The sequence below is a fragment of the Camelus bactrianus genome, chromosome 7, assembly GCF_048773025.1.
Source record: "Camelus bactrianus isolate YW-2024 breed Bactrian camel chromosome 7, ASM4877302v1, whole genome shotgun sequence".
NCBI lineage: Eukaryota > Metazoa > Chordata > Mammalia > Artiodactyla > Camelidae > Camelus > Camelus bactrianus.
In genome coordinates, this window is record NC_133545.1 from 4,289,057 (window position 1) to 4,311,696 (window position 22,640).

General features: G+C 35.6%; 1 protein-coding gene across 16 annotated transcripts in view; it reads left to right on the plus strand.

Annotated features, from left to right (window-relative positions):
- The window catches only part of KMT2C (lysine methyltransferase 2C), a 237,423-nt gene that overhangs the window by 100,828 nt on the left and 113,955 nt on the right, over positions 1 to 22,640 (plus strand). For all 16 annotated transcript variants that reach the window (XR_012507989.1, XM_074366700.1, XM_074366699.1 and 13 more), the window contains one exon: positions 21,052 to 21,214. Coding sequence is in view for 15 of the 16 variants with exons in the window: in XM_074366700.1 (XP_074222801.1) it covers positions 21,052 to 21,214 (163 nt within the window). In the remaining variant the exon portion in view is untranslated. The remainder of the gene's footprint in view (positions 1 to 21,051; positions 21,215 to 22,640) is intronic.

The following is a 22,640-nucleotide window of genomic DNA, read 5'->3' on the forward strand; positions in this document are numbered from 1 at the left end:
TTTGTTGTTGAGTTGTTGACTAATCTTTTCTGCAATTTCTAATCTATTGTTCATCATATTCAATGTAATTTTCATCTCAGGTGTTTTTATTTTATGAAGTTTGACTTGGGCCTTTTTATATATTCCATGTCTCTATTTAGCTTTTTGAACATAATGAATACATTTATGAGTTGTTTTAACATCTTTATCTGATAATTTAAACACCTTGGTCAGTTTTGAAGACTGATCATTCTTTGTTTGGATTGTGATTTCCTGCTTCGTTGTGTGCCTGGCAGTCTTTATTTGGATATCAGGCATTGTGAATTTTACCTTGTTGGGTGATGGATTCTTCACAGTAGGAAATGAGAAGTTAGGGTGATGGGTAATTCTGTGGCTTCATGATGCCAAGTTGCCAGGATATTACTGTCTTTCCACAGCATGTTGGTCTCTTCTTCAGTCCTGCTTCCCTCATAATCAAAAGATGGTGAGCAGGAGCTCTAACATCATACCCTCATGATAACGTTTAGAGACAGAAAAATTGAAAACCTTTTCTTTATTATTTTAATTAAGGAAAATCCTTTCCATGTGGTTTCCTTTAGCCTAGCAGATTTCTCCTAACATCTCACTAGGCAGAATTACCTCCTACGAGATGCTTTAAAGCAATAACCAGTAAAAGTGTTGAGACAACCACCATTTGATTAGTTTGTGATTCTTGTCTGGGGTCAGGGATGGTACCTACCCCTCTACAGCTCATTACTGCTTAGAGGAGGGTGGCTATCTGAACAAAGTTGAGAACCTCAGGAAGGAAGAAAGTGGAATGGATGTTTTGTAAGTTAACTAACAGCGTCCATTACTGAAACATATTTTGACTGAGGGTACCTGTAAATATTTTAAAAGTAGGAAATATTTGATGGTGTTTGGAGGATGGGTTAAATTTCCATAGGTTAACATAGGAAATCTAGGGAAAGGGTCATCCATCCATGTATCTATTTATTGATTAATTGAAGTATAGTTGATTCACAATATTACATTAGTTTCAGGTGTACAGCATAGTGATTCAGTATTTTTATATGTTATACTCCAGTTAAAGTTGTTACAAAATAATGGTTATATTTCTCCATGCTGTGCAATATACCCTTGTTGCTTATTTATTTTATACACAGTAGCTTGTGTGTCTCAATCCCATATCCCTCTCTTGCTCCTCCTCGCTTGCCTCTACTCACTATAAATCTTTGTTTTGTTGTATCTATTCATTTGTTTTATTTTTTAGATTCCACATATAAGTGATAACATAGAGAACATAGACTATTTGACTTTCTCTGTCGAATGTATTTCACTAAGCATAATACTCTAGATCCTTCCACATTGTTGCAAAAACCCTTTTATGGCTAAGTAGTATTCCATTATATATACCACATCTTTATCCATCTATTGATGAGCATTTAGATTGCTTCTATATCTCGGCTTATGTAAATAATGCTGCTGGGAGTATTGGGGTGCATGTAGCTTTTTGAATTAGTGTTTTCATTTTCTTTGTCTACCTTCCCCAGAGAATGGAATTGGTGGATCATACGATAGTTCTATTTTTAGTTTTTTGAGGAGCCTCCATTCTGTTTTCCATAGTGGTTGCACCAATTTACAGTCGCACCAACTGTGTACTAGAGTTTTCTTTTTTCTCTGCATCCTTGAAAATGTTTGTTATTTGTAGACTTTTTGGTGATAGACATTTTGACAGGTGTGAGGTGATACCTCCTTGTGGTTTTAATTTGCATTTCTCTGATGAATAGTGATGTTGAACATTTTTTCATGTGCCTGTTGGCTATCTGTATGTCTTTGGAAAAAATGTTTACTCAGGTCTTTTGTCCATTTTTAAATTGGGGTCTTTGTTTTGTTTTGTTTAATTTTTTATATTTTCTCTGCACTGTTTATATGAATTTCGGATTTTAACTCCTTATCTGTCATCTCATTTGCCAAGTATTTTCTTCCATTCGGTATGTTGTCTTTTCATTTTATTAATGATTTCCTATGCTGTGCAAGAGCTTTTAAGTTTAATTAGGTCCTGTGTGTTTATTTTTGTTTTTATTTCTTTTGCCTTAGAAAACATAACCAAAAAAATATTGCTATGATTTGTCAGTTCATTCTGCCTGTGTTCTCTTCTAGAAGTTTTATTGTTTCCGGCCTTACATTTAGGTCTTTAATTCATTTTGAGTTTATTTTTATATATAGTGTTAGGGAATATTCTAATTTCAGTCTTTTACATGCCACTGTCGAGTTTTCCCAGCACCACTTGTGGAAGAGACTGTCTTCTCCATTGTACATTCTTGCCTCCTTTGTCATAGATTAATGGACCATAATTGTGTGGAGTCTCTATTCTGTTCCATTGATCTGTGTGTCTGTTTTTGTGCCGGTATCACAGTTTTTTTAGATTTGTAGTATAGTCTGAAGTCAAGGAGTGTGATGGACATAGTATCATCTTGAACAGAGTTTGGGGTTATGTGGATTCTGGAAGAATGTCACATACGAGAATGAATGGTGAGTAAGTGGGGTGGGAAACGAAAATGGAAAATGTCCTTAACTTTGCACACTAGGCTTAGGAGTTTCATTATGGAAATTTCTTGAAAGGAAGAACAGCATTAACAGATCTGAACACCCTCCCCTCCCCTAGCCTTTTGTAGTTAAGTTGGAAGAGGTTTACTTGAAGATAAAAATACTTAGAATTACTGAGAATTAATTACTTACAATTAAAAGTTAATAAATGTAAGTGTCTGAATTTAGGTTTTATGTGTGAATTCTAAGGATAGAATGCTGTAGGGGCAGAGTAAGTTTGTGTTTTATTCTTTATGAATTAGAAGGAGGGGTTGTAGATGTTTCCATAGTACAGGGGAAAATTAGGAGTTTTGTCTTGGCTATACGGAGCCTTAAATCCCGTGAAACATCTTTGGAACTAAACGTCAGGGCTGTAGGAAAGAAGATGGACAATTGACCCTTTTGTCAGTTTTCAGAGGAAGATGGCCAGTGACGAGATGGACATGACATAGAACACAAGTTGTAGGAAGTGTTACCAGGAGTTCCTGAGTCTGGATGAGTAGATTTAAGGAGATATGGCCAGTGATTTCATGTGTGTTTCTGTATTATAAGGTTTCTGAAAAATATTTTCTTTCTTTTTTTTTCCCCGCAAAATATTTTCTAAACAAAGCGGAATTACTGTAGTGAATGGGAAAGAATCAGGAACCTAGACTTCTTTTTCTGTGTCTGACATTGTTAGCTCATGTCACGTGACAGTCCCACCAAGCAGTGCTACCTGCCCATACCTAGTTTCTGCATTTTGCACTGGAAGAAGTTAGATGATCTCCCCAGTCTAAAATGCAAGGCTGTAAGGAAGACACCAGGATCAGTTATGGAGTTTTTCCTTAAAATACCACATGCAAAGGCTGTATATAGCAGGATAATCCAGGTTTTGACCACAGAACGCTGTTAGTTATACCTACACCTAAAAATTGATGTGTTTGTTTTCTTTCACCTTGCCAACTTGATTCTTAATCTTAAAATTTATCTAGGAATTACATTGAGTGTAAGCTAAGAGGAAAAAGTGACCTCATTGTCTACCCTTTAGAAAGTTTTGAATTTTGAATAATGCTAACGTATTTGTTTTTAATTAAAACCCTTTCAGTAGTTTCTGATGCTTCCCTGGGAAATACATTTCAGAAGTTCATTTCTGTAGTTTTGTCCTAACATCCATGTGTTTTTCACTGTTGTATTGTGTGATACAGGAGTCCCGTTTTGTTTTCTCATATATGTGTCACTTATTGAAACATCTTTCCTTTCCCCCCTCATTTGTAAGGTAACCTCTGTCATTTAGCAAGTGTTCAGTAAATGCTTGGAGTGTTTCTAAGCTGTTTATTTTAGTTTCCTTGTATATTTATATATTCCAGTGACAGTGTCAGCGTCATGGTTGCTATAGCTTTATAATAAGCCTTGATATTTGGTAGGGCATGTATTACTTTCATCTGCACCGATAGCAGAGGAACTTATTGTAGATCAGCAATGCCACCGAGAACAGCTAGAAAAGCTGGATTTAAGGAACCGTGTAAAGGCGTCAGAGAACTGGTAGAGAGGTGAGGACTGGAGGGAGTGAGAGCCCAGAGGGAAACCTTATGTCAAGAGGTCAGCCTGACGTAAACTTTTCTTTTTCCTTTGAGGCATTTGTCCAGTTCATAAAGGACCAGCTGAGAGTCTAGAAAACTGAGAGGAGTTTCTGGCAGTCTGTAGAGCTGGGAATACAAAGATAGGGTTTAGGGGGCCATTAATATAATAGACTTTTCATTTGGGACCCCTAAAGGCTACATTATAGGTAGCAAATTATGCCCTGATGGTCAAATCTAGTCTACCACACTTGTTTATGTGGTCCAGAAGCCAAGGTAGGTTTTATGTTTTAGATGGTTAAAAAAATTAAAAGAATGTATTTTATAACATGAAATCATATGAGAATCATATGGAATTTAAATTTCAGTGTCCATAAATAAGTTTTTTTGGAACAGAGTCCCACTTGTTCATTTGCACAGTATCTGTTGCCCTCTGGTGACAGTTGAATTGTTGCTGCAGAGGCCACATATGCCTTGCATTGTTGTGGGTGTGCCACAAATCCCAGTGACACCATTACAGTTCATCAGTTTTTGATTGTCACGTGTATTGTCTTGTCATCTTACTAATTTTTTTTTTAATTACTGGTCCATAACTTTCATGTTAAATCAGAAAAGAAGAGTAGACTTTATGTATAGAGCTTGTGAGGCCTGGTGGAGTGGATTCTGTTGATACCAAGTTAGCATTATGTTTATTATGCTGCGATACTAGAGCTGTGCTAAAGGAATACAGTGCATCGTCAGTGTTACCTGACTGAACACACATCACACTAATCCCAGCTCACGGGAAAGTAATAATCAGAAAAAAAAGTAAATTAAAATGGACTTTCTAATCATGGCAGAAATTTTTTTTACGAAAGTGAAAAATGAAAATGAGGTTACAACCAAAGTAAATTTCTGAGTGGCTGGCTCATTTGTCAGCAAAGTAAAGAAAGCCATTTATCAGTGGTAAGTTATTTAAGTCATGTTTGACTACAGCAGTTGAAGAAATGTGTGCACAGAAAATAAACTTCAGACGATCAGCCTTTCCGTAAGAATAGTTGTTTTAAAAGTTGAGGACAAGCTGAGTAATATTAATAGTCACTTAAAAGACAAAGTAAGTGGCTATTAGTGGTTTTCCTCGCCTCTTGATGAGTCAGTGGATGTTACAGTACTGCTCAGTTGTTTATTCTAGGAGTCAATGCTCAGTTTGTAGAAATGACTGAAGCATTAGTCTCTATGAATCAAGTAGTCTGCATGAAGCAACTACAGAGGGAATACACTGTTTTAATATAACCTGAAGTGTAAGCTGCTAAGATGTGCACAATTAATAGTGGTAGAAATAAGCATGGAGTGGAAAAAGGCTTCAGTTTCGCAAATTCACCAAATTTGTTAAAAACATAATAGTGTTTAAAAACATACCTTTATTGTATTCATTCATCAGCAGGCACTTTGCAGAAAACAGTTAAATCTGTCATGGATTATTAAACTAATAGTGTCAGTGGTGTGTTTCATTTGCTTTTGTGGATGTCACTATCTCAGTTCTGGGAGGTTTTTTTTTGTTGTTTTTTTTTTTTTTTTTTCAGAAATAAAAGCTGAATATACTGAATTCCCTGCAGTCAGATGACTGAGCAATGGGAACGTTTTACTGCAGGTTTTTTTTTTTTTTTAACTTAGGGCTGAGATTAAATTTTTTCTGAATGAAAAGATTGTTATTCAAATCTTTAATCTATTAATCAAGTATTAAATGAATTTGGAAATTAACTTTTGCTGTAGACCTTATAATATTTCCTAATGAATTCAACCTAAAATTACAAAGTGTAGAGCACTGCTTTTATGTAAAACATAAACACCATGGTAAAATCATTTCTACAACATCTAGTGTTGTTTGAATCACAGGTAATGTCAATCTGCTTTATACACTTTTCATACCATCAAAATTTAAAATAAAAAGCAAGATCTCCATTCCTGTGTAAATTTGGTACAGAAACCTTTCCTAAGCTCAAACTATACTTCCGTAGCAGTTTTGGGCCCTGCGGCAAGTACAAAGGAGATTTCCATGTTTCAAAATCCGTTTAACTGTGTCATGGAGAGTCTTCAGCCTGTGCTTTAGTTGAAATATAATTTAATGCTAAAAGCAAAGACCAAGACTCTAAAAAAATTGTATATATGCCTTTCAGAGATGAATATGCTTAGATAAAATTATACGCTTATGGATTAATGTCAGTATGTGGCAGTGCCTCTGTGTGAAAAGATTTTTTCAGAGAGGGATGTGTAAAATTGCATTATATATCAGAACAAACAGATGAACATTTACAATCCATTTTTATGACAGAGAAGCATAGCTTTGAGCTCCAATTAAATGAAATGTTGTCCTCCCTTCAAATCTGTTCTCAATAGTAGCCTTGTATCACGCCCCCCCATCATACTCAGTTGTTACCATATTTTGAATAATAACAATAGTTATTTACAATTTTGTGGAAATTTGTTTTTCTCTTGGTAGATAAATACGTAATATTTTTAATTTTGTCTTTGTCCCACACAATCTAAAGTATTTACTGTCTGGCCATTTTCAGAAAGGTTTGCTGATCTCTGGGCTACACCCTCAAAATTAGGGAAAACTATGGGAAAAAAATGTCTCTGCAAAGACATGGAACCCAGCTTCAAAGCAGCTCATTTGTATATTGAATTAAAGTGATCTTCTCTAACCAACCTATGTGCCTATCTGAGAAAATACTGAGTTCTCTCTAGCGGAGAATAATTCACCTAGTGCCTCAAAATATCTCTGTAGTTTAAAAACATTTTTAGCAATACATCTGAAATTACCAGACATACCAGTAATCCATATCACTGAAATTCAAGAGAAGGAACAAATAATAGTTAAATATCTTTGAGTGCTTTTTGGATTTTGCATTTCCACATAAAATTTTGAAGAGATAATCCAGGAGCACACATTTGCAAAGGAATTCTTAAGGTACAGAAAGCACTGACCATAAAGTAAAATATTAAAGAATTTAAGTATGTTAAGAAAATAGCTTCTGTTAACAAGATACCATAAAAGTGAAAACACAAGCCCTAGAGAGGAAGAACATAATAGCAACAAATATGACCCAACAAAAGGAATCATTTCTAGAATGTATAAAATAACCACAGATCAAGAGAGAAATGGGCAAATGACTTAAACAGGCAATTTATTAAGAAATTGCTCACAGATAATCTGGATGTCCAGTAAGCCTTTAAAAGGTGCAATCCTGTTAGCAGTCATGAAATGCAAATTGAAACTGCACTGGGAGAACATTATATTTCTTACTAGATCAGCAGAACTTCAGTGTGAATGTAGTGAAGTGGTAATCTTGATTTGGATCATACTCTTATACTCTACTGGTGAGAGAGTGAAATTTGAAACAGTCATTTGGGAAAACAGATTGTAATTGTCAGGTAACGTTGGAGAGATACCTCTTATGACCCAGCAGTTTCGTTTCTGTTTGTATACCTTTATGACATAATGTTCTCAAACTTTTGGTCTCTGGACACCTTTACATTCTTATTTTGAAACATTTAAGTCTGGCTTAATAGAAGATGGCTGAATTCTCATACCTGCTTGTGCATTCAGTGAATTGAAATATGCTGTTTTGGTTGAAGTGTATGAAGACAGTGCAGCCACAAAATGTATATATTAGGGAAAGGCAAAATTATTTTAATAACCATCTCAGGTAATTTTGAATATTCCTCCTTGATATTACACCAGAAGTTGACAAATAATAGTTTCTTAAAGGTTTGGTCGAGTGTGGACTCTGAAACTTTATCTGTGAACTCTTCTTTACTCTTTAGTATTACAATACATTATCTTGGAATTTCAGTGGATCTTTTACCCACCTATGATTTTATAATGTTATTAATTAGTCTTCTGGAAAATATTGGTTCATTGATTAATGAATGTATTTTAAATATTTACACATTTAAACTAATAACAAAATCCATATTTGTTACTACAACCCTGATCTCATCAGAAAAGTCTAAATAATGGAAAACAGTGAAGCTTACTGTGGTGGATGTAAGTTCTCTAAGTTTTGTTATTGGTCACAAATGTGCTCAATTGTTTTGGCAACTCGAAATGGCAGGCTCACTTTTTTCATTTTTGATAAAAACATCGGTCAGATAATCAAGTCTGAATTACCATTTTCAATTTTTCTTCCATGTAAAAATAATGTTTCATAAAAAAGTAGTAATTTCTGTTTACCATCAAATGATCACAGAAGAGCCTTTCCTCAAGAAAACCTTCATACTTTGGTGAAGCAGAGTTACTTGATGCTGTATTCCCCATTTTATCACACAGCTATTTAGGAGATGTGTATTCATGGATTGAGATTTTAAAAATTAATAACTTTACTTCTTCCATCGTGGCGTCCTCACATGACACTGGTGGTGTCTTTACTGCAGTCGCAGAGCTAGTGCAAACTGGTGCCGCTGTCTTGATTACCGCAGCAGCACCACAGTTTTCCCACCATTGTTTTTGCATCACGTACAAATATCAACACAGTGAAAATGATAAATAACGTCTTACTATGAATGTAGCTTTGACCTAACATATTCCTTTAAAAGGTCTCAGGATCTGTTTACCCAGAAGTGTGTGGACTAATCTTAGAGAACGCCTTGGAAAAATGTTTGCACATATGTGTCAGGATACATGTATGAAAATGTATAAGGCAGCAGTTTTTTTTTAATGATAGCTATAAACTGGAAACAATGCACATTTCTAGATTAGATTATGGTATATTCCTCTGAAGGCGTACTACATAGCTACAAAAATGCATGAGCTACGTCTACAGGAATCACATAGCTGAATCCTACAATGTATGTTGAGTTGAAGCCAAGTCACAAAAGAATTCCTATAGTATGTTTCTATTTAGATTCAGTCCAAAGCAAAATTATAGTGTTTAGAGATATAGATGTAGCTATAGGCAGTAAGAAATCTAAAGGTGTACTTAGTGACATATAGGGAGAAGTGATTCTTCTCCATTTTGTCTGGAAGTTAGAGGAGTCTTCGTTCATATTTGAAAGTTCTGATTTTTTTGTCTTTGTTTTTTCCTGAGTATATAGTTCTGCATTGGTGTGCTTTTCTTCTCTCCAGTATTCAGAAGGTGTTCCTGCTTTGTGTCCTGGCTTCCACTGGTCCTGATGAGAACTCAGGTGTCAGTAGTATTGTTATTCCTGTGTGCGCAGCGCTCAATATTCTCTGGGTGCTTTCAGGATTTTCTCATCGTCTTTGGTTTTCAGCAGTCTGACGGATGTGCCTAGGTGTGATTTTCTTTGTATTCTTCCTGCTTAGGGTTTGCTGAGCTTCTGAAAATTGTAAAGTTGATTTTTTTGCCAAATTTGTGAAAAGTTTGACCTTTACTTTTTGTTCTTTTTTTTTTTTTTGTCCCATTTTCTCTCTCCTCTTCCTCTGCAACTCCTATTACATGCGTATTAGTGCATTTGATACTGTCCCATAGGTTACAGAGGCTCGTTAACTACTTTTTCAATAACTTTACTTTTCATTCTTCAGAATGGTTAAACAATATTTATTTGCAGGGTCACTGACCATTTCTTCTGTCATATCCAATCTCTTGTTAAGCACATCTGCTGAAATTTTTATTTAAGTTACTGTAATTCTTAGGTGTAGACTTTGCATTGGGTTTTACTTGGTAATTTTCGTGTCTCCTCAGTGACTCTGCTCCTGGTTATGACTGCCTTCTCCTGTGTGCTGTTGAACATTTTCCCAACAGCTACTTTAAAGTCTTTGTTTATCTTGTCATTTTTCTGTGGAATATTTTGTTCTTCATTGTGAGTCCCATTTTCCTGCTTTTTTCTTTCCCCACCTGTCTAGGAATTTTTGTTGTATACTGAAAATTTTAGCTGATAGATACCAGACTTTATTACCCTATTTTGTCAGTGTCACGTGTTTTCTGGGAGACTTTTATCACTGCTGGGCTTGCGCTCCAGCAGCTTCATCCCAGCCGTCGGCGACAGTAGGAGTCTCTCCCCTGTTCTTTCAGCAGCTCAGCTGTTGTTTTCCCTGAGCTGCTCAGAGCCCCTCTGTGGAAGAACACTGTAGGGGTATTACAAAGATTTGAGGGTTTATTCAGTTTGGTTTATTCTCGCTGGCTTCTGCCCTTCAAGGTTTTCGCCTCCAGCTCCATTCTTTCTCTCCTTGGTGAACTGTGTCTGTCGGCTCACACCAGTGAGACAGACACTTTCTGTTTAAGCTCTAGCACCACTCCCCTCCATGAGCACTAGGAAATGGCCTTAGTGGAAATCCTTTTAAACACTGACCTTAGCCTGTGATTTTTTTTTTCCTCACGAGTTAAATGTCCTTCCATTCCAGCCTTGGTTATTCACAAATGACTTCAAGTAGTTAGATTTTATAGTTTATTGAGGTTTTACAAATTTTATTTCCAAGAGAGCTATTCTGATAATATCCTGTCTACCGTTACTTAATAAGTAAATTTTTTTTCCTGTGTGAGAGTCATTCTTTTAGTAAAATATGTTTTATATACAACATAATTCACCCCTTCTTTGGGTATTGTTGAGCATATTTTGAGAAATATGTATAGTCATGTCTATAGCTATCATCATGGTCAAGAATATTTCCTTCATCCCAAACAAGTTCTCTCATGACCCTTTCAGGTCATTCCCCTCCCACATTGCTAGCTCCTGGCAATCACAGGTCTGGTCCTCTCACGGTAGGATTTGTTTGTTTGTTTGTTTTGGCCTTTTCTAGACTGATGTATAAGTGGGATCATACAGAAATCTTTCCTGTCTGGCTTTTGTACTTAGCATAATAATTTTGAGATCCATCCACTTACCAGTTGAGAGATTTCTTCCCATTTTTGGCTAGTATTTGTAAAGTTGCTGGTGACGTTTATGCAGCATGATGTTCTGCATTGTCGCTAGCACTGGGTATTGCCAGTGTTTCTAAATTTCAGCCATTCTGGTTGAGGTTTAGTGTTATTTCACTGTGGATTTGATTTTGCATTTCTGGATAAGTAGCTGAACACTTCTTCAGTGAAGTGTCATTCAAATCTTTTGCCCCATACACCCCTTTTTTCCTTACTTTTGAGTTGTAAGAGTCCTTTAGATAGTCTACCTGGAAGTCATTTATTAGAGGTGGATTTTGCAAATATTTTTGCCTAATCTGTGACTTGTTATCCTTTTTTGTGTGTGTGTGTTTTTTCGAAGAGCAGAGGGTTTAAATTTGAAGTTTGTTATTTGTCACTTTGTAAATTTTTTCTTTTATAGATTATGCTCATTATGCCTTATATAAAACTTTGTATATTCCAAGGTTATCTTTAAGTTATTTATCCATTTTATATAGTTAAATTTTGTGTATGATATGAGAATATGAGGTAAGGTTCAAGGTTCTTTGCCTTCAGTGTGGATATTCAGTTGCTCCAGCATTGTTCTAAAAGGCTGTTATTCCCTTGAATTATGTTGACTCTTGGTCAAAAATAAATCATACAAAAAAAGATAGATTTTTCAAAAGTATGAGTTCATATTGATATTTTTCAGTTTAATTCAGTAGCTCTTTGTAACATATCTTTAAAATTTTTTATTTCCCTACACAATCTACAACTGTATCTTTTAAAATTTTAATTGTTTCCTATATGAAAATTAAAAGAAAAATTGTCTATTTTGTGCATCAATTTAAAATAACTCCAAAATAACTATACTACTATTAAACATTCAAATTTAGTAGATCAGTAATGAGATGTAATATTTTCATTGCTTTTTGTCGTCGTCTTTTGAGCCTACTAGTAATATAGAAGATACTTTGAGTTATTGGAGTTATTTGCTGTGATTATGTAAATACTATTTTCATACATATTCAGCTGCTACGAGCTTTTTAGTTTATGATACTAATATTTTTACTGATCATACTTCTGTGAGAATAATGTTTGCCAATAGCTCTCACTTGTCAGTGGAGAGTAATGGAAGTCTGCTTTGTCACTTTTTTGTGTGAGACAGGTGAAAAACACAGATTGGTCTCCAAAGTCAGACACAGGTATTCCATTCATCCAGAATCTGGTTCTCCTGAATTGACTCCACGTGTGGATTTACGTACTACTTTTTCACAACTGTTCTGTTGTGTCGTTTAGTATCTCTATTGCTTTACTGATTTTCTGTCTGGAAGCCCTGTCCAATGACGTGGGTAGGGTGTTCAAGTCTCCTACTGTTAATGTATTCTCATCAATTTCTCCCTTTATGTCTGTTAGTATTTGTGATTTATACTTAGGTGCTCTATATCAGGTGCATATATGTTAACGAGTGTAACATCCTCATCTTGTATTGCTGCTTTGATCATTATACAGTGTCCTTCTTTATCTTTCTTTGTGGCCTTTGTTTTAAAGTCTATTTTGTCTGATATGATTATTGCTACTCCTGTTTTCTTGTAATTTCGATTTGCATGAAATATCCTTTTCCATCCTCTCACTTTCAACCTATGTGTGTCCTTCACTTTAAAGTGAGTCCCTTATAGGCAGCATATTGTAGGCTTTCATTTTATTATCCAATCTGCGACTCTGTGTCTTTTGACTGGAGCATTTAGTTCATTGCCATTTTGGACTTTGTTTTCCAATTGATTTGGTATTTCTTCTTTGCTCTGGTAGTATCATGTTAAACTTAAGTTAAATTAAAATGTTTCAGTTTTCAAAACCCTAATTTTCAAAAAGTTAATTTTATTGTTAGAATATAACATGTGATTCCTAGTATATACTACTTCATTCAGTGCTTTTAGGAATAACCGAGTAATGGACGGTTCACAAGGTACTAATGTGTATCCCTTTTCTCTCCTTATCTCTTGTAATTAGGTTTACATACATATGGTTCTCCTAGTTAAGTTACTTGAAAAGGATTAAAAACTTTAATCCTCCTTTTGAAACAGTTCAGGTAGGGTACCAGTATTTATATAGAATTTCATATGAGAAATCAAAAAGAAAATATTTTTCTTTAAAAGTTTAATTTTTACCTAAAATTCTTTTAATTTTCTAAAATAAAAAAAACCCCATCTTACCAAAGAATAATACATATATAGCAGAATACCCTTATTGTAGGTGTACATTTCTTAGGCCACCCCAAAGATTAATGCTTGTGAACTGAAATCAGATCAGGGAACAAATACTAACAGCACCGCAGACATTGCATGCATGCCTCCTTCGGGTCACTCCTTGCACCTCCCCGAAGGCCAGCACTGTTATCACTACTAACACAGTAGATTAGTCTTGCCTATTTATTTAATTGGACTCATACAATAAATATTGCTTTCTGTCTGTTTTTCCCACACACCATTATAGTTGTGAGATTCATTCAAATTGTTGCTTGTAATTGTTCTTTTATTCTCATTGTTGTATTTCTATTGTGAAAGTACCATAATTTATCCATTTTTATTGTTGGGCTTTTGGAGGCTTTTCAGTCTGGGACTATTATGAATTGTGTTTTTATGAACATTTCTGTATGTTTCTTTTTGGTAGGCACTGTGGATTAACATTTTATGGAATTCTAAACCAAAAGTGGCTATCTTTTCTTATAACCTGAGTGAGAGTGATTATGTAAACAAGACAAAGTATTCAGGATATTTCTATATTCAGTTAATGGAGTTTGCATTAATTCCCCATATCTAACTAATTATGAACTCCTCAATTTCAGTTCCTCTTCTTGGCATTGTGAGTGTTGGCAAGGAATTTAAGCTCTTTGTGCTGTGTTTATAAAAATCATAAGCAGTGGTATCTACCTAAAATGGTGGTTGTGAGATTTGAATAAGGTAATTCTTGTTAAATACCTGGCCTGCTTGCTGGGAAATAACAATACTCACTATGTCCTGAATATTAAATATGCTTTATTAGCCACCTTTTTGTCTTAAACCTAAATTATGTGCCCTGTATAAAGTGTCATTGTTAATTTTTAAGTTGTCTTCATTTTTATAATTTATAAGTTTTACTTTTGTATATCCAGGATACCAGAAATTTATAATTCTAATTGCAGGTTATTAAACAAAAAAAATTTTTTTTGTCATTCGATTTTCTCTAAGCTGTGTGTGTATGTTCACCATATAAAAGGTTAAAATTTTTATGTAGTCAGTTTTATTTATGTTTTTATTTATGGTTATGTTTAAGATTATAACTATTAGGGGGCTGTTTAGGGCTTCTGATTTGTGCGTGCTTCTATCAGCTAGAGAACTTACTGTTGACCCAGTAGGTAGAGGGCACATTTGTGGACTCTGAATGCTTTGCTCAGGATTGTTAGGATAGTCTCTCTGAGGTTTTGCTTCTTCAGTTCTAAGATGGAGTTTAAAACATTTACCCTATTTACTGCATTGCGTTGAGCAAGGAAGATATTGTGTAATGTAAGTATAATGTTAAAAAATTCTTAGAAATAAAAAAATGACTTGATAGAGACCAAACCACAGAGGGCTTTGAAATGCTCTGTTTGTGAGCTATTGCTGTATAACAAATTACCATAAATTTAATGACTTAAAACAGTGCCCCTCAGACATTTGGGTAGGGTCAACTATGCTCTTTGTTTATAGAGTCTCAACAAGGTTCAAGTTAAGATATCTGCCAGGCCGGGTGTTCATCCTGAGGCTCTGGAGAAGAATCCTCTTCTGAGCTCACTTAGGGGAGGCCAGAATTCAGTTCTCTGTAGTTGTAGGACTGAGGTCTCCATTCCTTTATTGGCCATTGGCCTGGGTTTGCCTTCAGCTCTTAGAAATCACTCCTTGGTGTTTGTGTGACTTTTTATTAAATCTGTAAAGACAGCAATGATGTATTGAATCCTTCACTTGCTTTGGATTTCTCTGACTTTCCTTTCTGCTTTCAGTAGGAGAAAACTCTGCTTTTAAGGAATTGAGTGATTTGATTAGACCAAACTCTCCCTCCTTGATTAATTCAAAGTCAGCCTTAATTGTGTAATTTCTGGCCTGATATTTCATCATATTCATGGTATCTGGATTAGAGTGGAACACCTTGGAGGGAGGGTAAGGCATTTTAGGAGTCCTACCAAAAATGCCATATTGAGGAGTTCGGACCTGATCCAGAGTGTCTTAGAAAGATTACCGTGGCAGCAGTGAAGAGCTGTGTCCGAAAGGGAAGATACTAGCAGGAGAGAAAGCTCATTCATGGGAATGCCCATTTTTATTTTGTAATGTTATTTATTGTGGGGTTTTTTGTGTTGTTTTTGTTTTAAACAGTGGTTTTGGTCAGAAATGTATGTTAAATGAGTACAAACTAGAATTATTAACTGCATCTGATGAACAGCAAATCACTCGCTATTCATTGCTTCAGGCCAATTCGTATACCAAGTGGTTTGATAGATTGCTTTTTATTTTAGTTAGTTCTTTTTTTCTTTAGGTATATCTTAATAAAAGCAAGCACTGATTCTTTTGATAGAGACCTAAACACCTGAATGGCATTAATAGCATTTTCCTAAATGCAGTAGTAGGGTGGGTTTACTTCCTGAGATGGTTGATTGTTGGTTATATGTTGATTCTTACTGGCTTAGTTTTTATATCTAGCTTTACTTATTTTTATTCTTTGGTCTTGAGTTTTACCTTTTTCAAGTTGCATTTTTGTCTTCTGAACTAAATTTGCTGTATCTCAAAGATTCGACACGTTTCTTACTTAATCACTTCAAAAATAATACATGTTTCTTCATTTGATTTAAAGGAATCTGCTGCTTCATTGAAGGAGTATAACGTTTTTCTAGTGGATAGATTTGGGGAGTTTAGCCTTCAATTGTGAGTTTATAATTATTAATGTGTTAGATTTAGGACACATGCTTTTTTGAATATGGCCTAGGAAATATCTTTTTAAAAAAATCTGTGCACTTTTTTATGGCCATATATAATGTGAATTAAAAAAGAATTCTGTGTACATTTGAACAGAATGTATTTCTCTGTTTGTAGGATTTGGAGGTCTGTGTATCTGTGTAAGTTTGAATTAAACTTGACCATTGTTAATAAATTCTTTATCTTTATTTCATATCTACTTAATGTCTTGATTTCTGAGAGCTGTGTTAAAGTCAAATCTATTTATGTATTTCTATTCAGCTTTACTTTTATATGTCAAGGAAATTCGTTGGGTATGTGAAATGTAATGACTTTCTTCTGGTGGAATTTACACTAATGTTAGACTTACTTTAATGTGAACTTTATCTTCATCTTACTCACTTCTTTTTGGTTTGTATCCTATTTGTTTGATCAATATTGCTATACCTGCTTCCTCTCCCCTTCCCTCCCCTCCCCTTCCCTACTTATTTATTAAAAAATGTTTTTTTTTTAAATGGAGGTAGTGAGGATTGAACCCAGGGCCTTGTACATGCTAATAAGCATGTGCTTCACCACTGAGCTATACCCTCCCCCAGCACCTTTCTTTGTAAATGACCTGTTTCCTTTTTTGTTCAGCTCCTAGAATTTTTCCTTTATCCTTGTTATCTTAAAATTTTGCCAGTGTTTCTGTGTGTGAAACATTTTAATCTGAAGCTGGTGTTTTCTGTTTCGGGAGGCAATGTGACTGTAAGAGTGAGTGCTTTTGTAGTGATACAGAGATCCATGGAACAGAGAAAATGTCTTTTGGCTTCCTCATCTGTTAAATGGAAATTATATGCTTAATACCTCTTATTATTAGATTATCTCCATAAGTTTTTTCTTGTAAAATAATTTCTCTGATTGTAAATCCTTCTGTTTTCTCTCCTTTTGGTACCTTTTATAAACAGACATTGGATCTTCTTGATCAATTTCCCATGTCATTTTTTACCTTTTTCTCTTACTTTCTGTTTTTATTTTTTATTATTGCATTCTGGGAGAGTCCTAGCTGATTAATAAGAAGAAAAATTTGATAAAGGTTAAAAACAGCTTGGTGTGTAGAAAACTAAGAATATTTGATATCTCTTAGAGCACTTAGCCCATTGTTGTGGTTGACAATTGGAATAAATACTGATAATTAATTGAAGGAGCTTTGGAATATCCTTAAATTTCTTGTTACTGTTTCATAACTCATCTTTAACCTTAATCTCTGAAATGTTGTTGACTCTCTTTTGTTTTGTATTACAGATTTATTTTCAGAGATCCTTTCTTATTTCAGTCAAGTGAAATAAAAGTTTTGGAATTTCTTCACACTCTTATAGGTGGCAATATGATCTCTCATTTCGTGTTTTTTCTTGGATGTGTTCTTGGACTAATGGCAGAAGATAACACTTTTCTTTTTTATCTCTCCCTCTCTTTTTTTTAATGATGAAAAAAGTTGAAAAATATTATTTAGGCATATTAAATATTGATTCAAATAAATTATTTAGTTGATAAACCATTTAAGAGCTACTTATCTTTCTCTCCCAAAATGTCAGTTAGGTTTGTAATTGTTAGTTTATAATATGTTTGATTTCTAACGTGGTATATGAGGGTGCCGACTTGAGAGAAGTTCCCTGTGGAAATTTATTCTTTGACATTTTTTACAGTTTTACAAATGTTTTTTATTTTGTTCAAAAAGATATATTCCAGCCTGTATAGAGTATGTATTTTCTTTCATTGCCAAATGTCTTTCATTAGCTGTGTAATTATAACAGATGGGTTTGAAGCATTCACTTAAATGCAGTTAGTGTTTTATTTCCCTTTCTCTATTCCCTGACATATTTATATATATTGTAAATTAGTGTGTTGGATACCTTCCAGGGCTTCTCATAGTAGTTTAGTTAATGACATGTAATATTTTCCATTGCAAATGTGATTAAGAGAACATGTTGATGTTTCTAAAATGATATAGACAGTGGGAAAAGGATCAATTTAAATTATTTTGTTTCCTTATTATGCACTTAAATAAAAGTCATTATATTTTATTTGCCAAAGTTATTTTTAGGGCAAAAGACTTCTGTACAACTTGCCATATGCTATAAAAAATAAAAGAGAATTTAGATTTTAACAGTTTAGCAGAAGTTTTGCAATGTTAATGAGTTAATAACAGAAACTTTTTAGTGATTGATTGAACTAATCTGTGAACTTGTGGTCATTATATAAAAATTAAAATGTCACAAATACAACTAGCATTTACTTAGAGGCTACAGTGATTTAAAAAAAACAACTTTATTGTGGTATAATTTCTGTACAGTAAACTACGCATATTTCAGATGTACAATCTGATGGATTTTGATAGATGTATACACCCATGAAACCACCACCACAATTAATATACCTAACATTTTTGTCACTCCCCAAGAGGTGCAAATTTCGAATTCCCAGTTTGTCCCTTCCCACCCCCTTTACCTCCTGGTAAACATAAGTTTATTCTCTGTGTTTGAGTCTGTTTCTGTTTCTTTGCTAAAAACTTCACTCTGTGCATCTGTTCTCTTCTGATGAGTTCTCTGATCATCTCCACCATCACTACTATAAACGCTTTCTTGGGTAGATTGCCTATTTCCTCATCACTTATTTCTTCCCGGATTTTATCTTGCGCCTTTACTTGCAGTATATTCCTCTGCTGCCTCATACTGTCTAAATTTTTATTTGTATTTTTAGGAAGGTTAGTTATGTTTCACAACCTGAGAGACGTGGCCCTCTGTGGGAGACGTCCTATGCGTCCCAGCAGTGCACTCGCCTCTTGTCACCCGACTCTTGTCATGGGCCAGGGTCCAGCCGGGTTTGGCCAGCATTTTTGGATTCCTTCCCCAGGCTTTGGGATTGTTCTTTTCTTCTGGTATTTGCCCCCCTGGTGGGTGAGGCCTGTGCAGGTTTCCTGGCTGGAGGAGTACCTTCCCACTGCTAGGTTGAGCTTGGTCCTGGCCCTCTGGTGGGCAGGGCTATGTCTAGAGGCTCAGGAACTCTGCTGATGGGTGGGGCCGTGTTCTCAGCCAGTTTGTTGTTTGGCCTGAGGCTTCCCAGCACTTAACAACTTAACAGGCTGTTGGATGGGGCTAGGTCTTGGTGCTAATGACCCAAGCAAAATGTCAACCTCTAGGAAGGCTCATGTGCATGAACACTCCCTGAATGTCAGCCACCAGCTTTTATGTCCCCTGGGTGAGCCACAGCCGCCCCCCTCCCCCGGCCTCCCCCATCTCCCCAGGAAACCTTCCAAAACCAGCAGGCAGGTCTGGCCCGCGTTCCTATGAAGTCACTGCCTCTGCCCTTGGACCTGGTGCTCACGAAATTCTGTATGCTCTTCCCAAGAGAGTGAAGTCTGTTTCCCCGAGTCCCGTGGGGCTCCTGGAGCTAAGCCCCGCTGGCCTTCAAAACCAGATGTCCTGGGGTCTCCTCCTCCTCCCGGTACCAGAACTCGGGCTGGGGAGCCTGACGTGGGGCTAAGAACTCTCACCCCTGTGGGACGGCCTCTGCAGTTTATTCTCCGGCTTGTGGGTCGCCCCCCATGGGGTTTATGGGGCCTGGTAATACTGCGAGCACGCCCTTCATACTGTCCCACTGTGGTTTCCTCTTTATGTTTCCAGTTGAAGAAGGTCTTTGCTAGGTTCCAGTCTTTTTTTCCTGATGGTTGTTTAGCTGTCAGTTGTGGTTTTGTTGTAGTTGTGACATGGGGCGAGCTCGTGGTCCTGCTGCTGCACCATCTTGGCTGAACTCCCCTATGTGGTCTTCTTGACTGCAGCCCAAATGTGTAGAAGATGCACCAAGAGACACTCAGGTTCCTTACATTGGTTCAGTGCAGTGGACTGATGGTTATGAGGAAGAGTTTGATGGCATGTGATATCTTACGTAGATTTACATGTAAAACATTTAAATTAATTATAATTGAAAAACTATTATATTCTCTAATTGACTAGCAGAATATGGAATCAGTGTATTAGCACGTGAAGTTATTTGTAGTAATGTTAGCAACTTTCTCTGTTACATGAGGCTCAGTTTTACCACATCTTGTCCCTTTTGGCATCAGTTGTTTCAGCTCTGCTATTCATGAGCCACACACCTACAGTGAGATTACCAAAAGTGAAGTTCATTTGGTGCATATAAATAAGAGCACTGTTGATTAGGGCTTTTCTGTGTCAAGCATCATCTGTGGTGCTGCAGGTACAAAGGTAGTACAATCTGGTGTCTCTACTCAAGGATCTTGGGCCAGGATGAAAAGAAGACTGATAAGTCATTACCGTGCAATAGCATCAATGCTAAAACAGAAGCGTGTGCAAGCCAGGCAGCTCAGGGTCTCCTCCACAGAGAGAGAGATTTTATACCGTAAGATGGAGGCCTCCCAGCAAAGGCTCCTCAAAGAAAATGATGCCCAAAGTGGGCTTGGGAGGATGAGGAAGTTTATTAATCATTCTAGGGAAAGCCGAGTACGTAAATTTGGTACTGTAGGTAATTCTTACACATTCAGGTACCCTAGACTTCCCCTGTTGCTGGTTTGAAACTTCTTTGATTTTGCCACTTGTAAGAGAGTAGAGGCAGATTGAAATGGGGGAAGGAGAACGTCAGATGACTTAATTTTTCTTCACGTTTCTTGTTTTTATTAAGACACTTGAAACTAATTGTTACAGTGAAGTGTGTAGATTTGTATGTGTGCCTTTAACCATGTAATTACCAGTCATTCATTTATCCTACAGTCAAGTACTTTACTTCACCTTGATTTTTAGGCAGGTTATAACTAGTAAGTGGTTTTGGAAATAGTATATACTCATTTTGTCTGTGTCTTGGTGGGATTTAATCACCTGTTAAAATAACCCTCAACAAGAAGCCTGCCCTTTTAACCATATTATTAATTTTTTTAAAATGGTAGTTGTACATATGCCCCAAAGTCAGTAGAGAAAAAAGTGAAGTGGATGACTCTCTGATACAACCAAGCACGGAACTGAGACCATAGACTTTCTCTCTTCAGTGACCCTTTGTTTAGTGTTCTTCAGGCTCAGGTGGTTCTGCCAGTAGTGTACACCGACTTGCTAATGTCTTCCGAGGTTTTGTAAAGAGATTTCTTTATCCTTTGCTCCCTTTCAGCGATGTGCATTTTGTAAGCACCTTGGAGCCACTATCAAATGCTGTGAAGAGAAGTGTACCCAGACATACCATTACCCTTGTGCTGCTGGAGCCGGCACCTTCCAGGATTTCAGCCACTTCTTCCTTCTTTGTCCAGAACACATTGACCAAGCTCCTGAAAGATGTAAGTTTACTGTAGACACATCTGAAAACATTTATCAGTGTATTTGCTTAAAGTAATAAATGCTGTAAGTTCCCTAAGTGTTAGTCTACTTGTATTAAAAGGCAATATTACATAATCTTGATAATCTGAGGGATCTTTGCCAGAGATCCTTGGGAGGGGGAAAGGAATCTGTTATCAACAATATCAATGAAGTTAAATCCAAAAAGGTATTTCCTCAAAAATTCAAAGATAATTTACATGTTTTTTTATTCTTATTAAGAAAAATTAACTACTGTAGAAAGACAGATATGCTGAGTATTTGGTATTTTAATATATATTATAAAGTAGTCATTTAAAAAATTAAACAATGTCTTTTACACTAAGGAACTACCCACTTGGAGATTTAGAAGATTTTTTACTCAGGTATTATGTCAGGATGTTCGTTAACAGGATTACCAAACACTTTTGAAAATCTTGGAAAGTGTAGAGTCCTGATAGTCATAATAGAAATCTCTGTTAGTGCTTCTTCTTGATCCATCTATCTTGGTTATTTATAATCCTTAGTTGTGCCTTTTTTCTTTCTTTTCCAAACCGTATTTTATAATTAGATGAAAATGTTTAAATGTTTGAAATTTATGTTATACAGAAAATTATAACTCTTTCCTATCCTTATCATTAAATAGAGATCTTACCTTTTTCTTACTGTATGGAATTCCAGTGAACATGCATAATTTGTGATCTTTTTTCTATAGTAAATTGAATTTCCAATCTGATTGTGAAATCTCTGACCCTTTATTCAGTCTTTTTTAATGTCATCTCTTAGTTGCCTAATTGTTAGCTTTTACCTGTTTCTTAGCAATGTCGATAAAAGGCCTTTTTCTTATCTTTTCCAGCTTTGTAAAACATAAATACAGCTACCTCAGGCTTAAACTAATCTCAGACAGAGATTTCATAGTCATTATTTTTTCTTTGTTCAGTGCCATACTTTCATCTTCAGTTAAAGTTATTTTATGTCTACATGTATAATCATACTGCCCTTAATCACTGTAGAGACAACAATTATAGGTAAGGCAAACTGAAACGTCAAATTGTATTTAGGCTAATAAGGGATTTAAAGTTTTAAAAGTATTTTGGATTACACACTATTAAATCTGGGAAAAAAGAACATTCATACACAGCAACTGTAATGAGTGATTTAAGACCTCATATAGTGTATTACTTCAATACGAGCACAGATTACCATGTCAGTCATCAGAATTATTATATTCTGGGTGGTATAATACACTTTTCCAATAGAATAGAACAACTGTGATTGTGCTTAAGAATCTGAATTTTATTCAGTCTTTTGTACTTTAGACCTTAGTAAACAACATGCAAACTTCTCTATGACTCTGTTTCTAATGTGAGAAATTTTATTACTTATTGGCAGTACTACTTTCTATTGGGG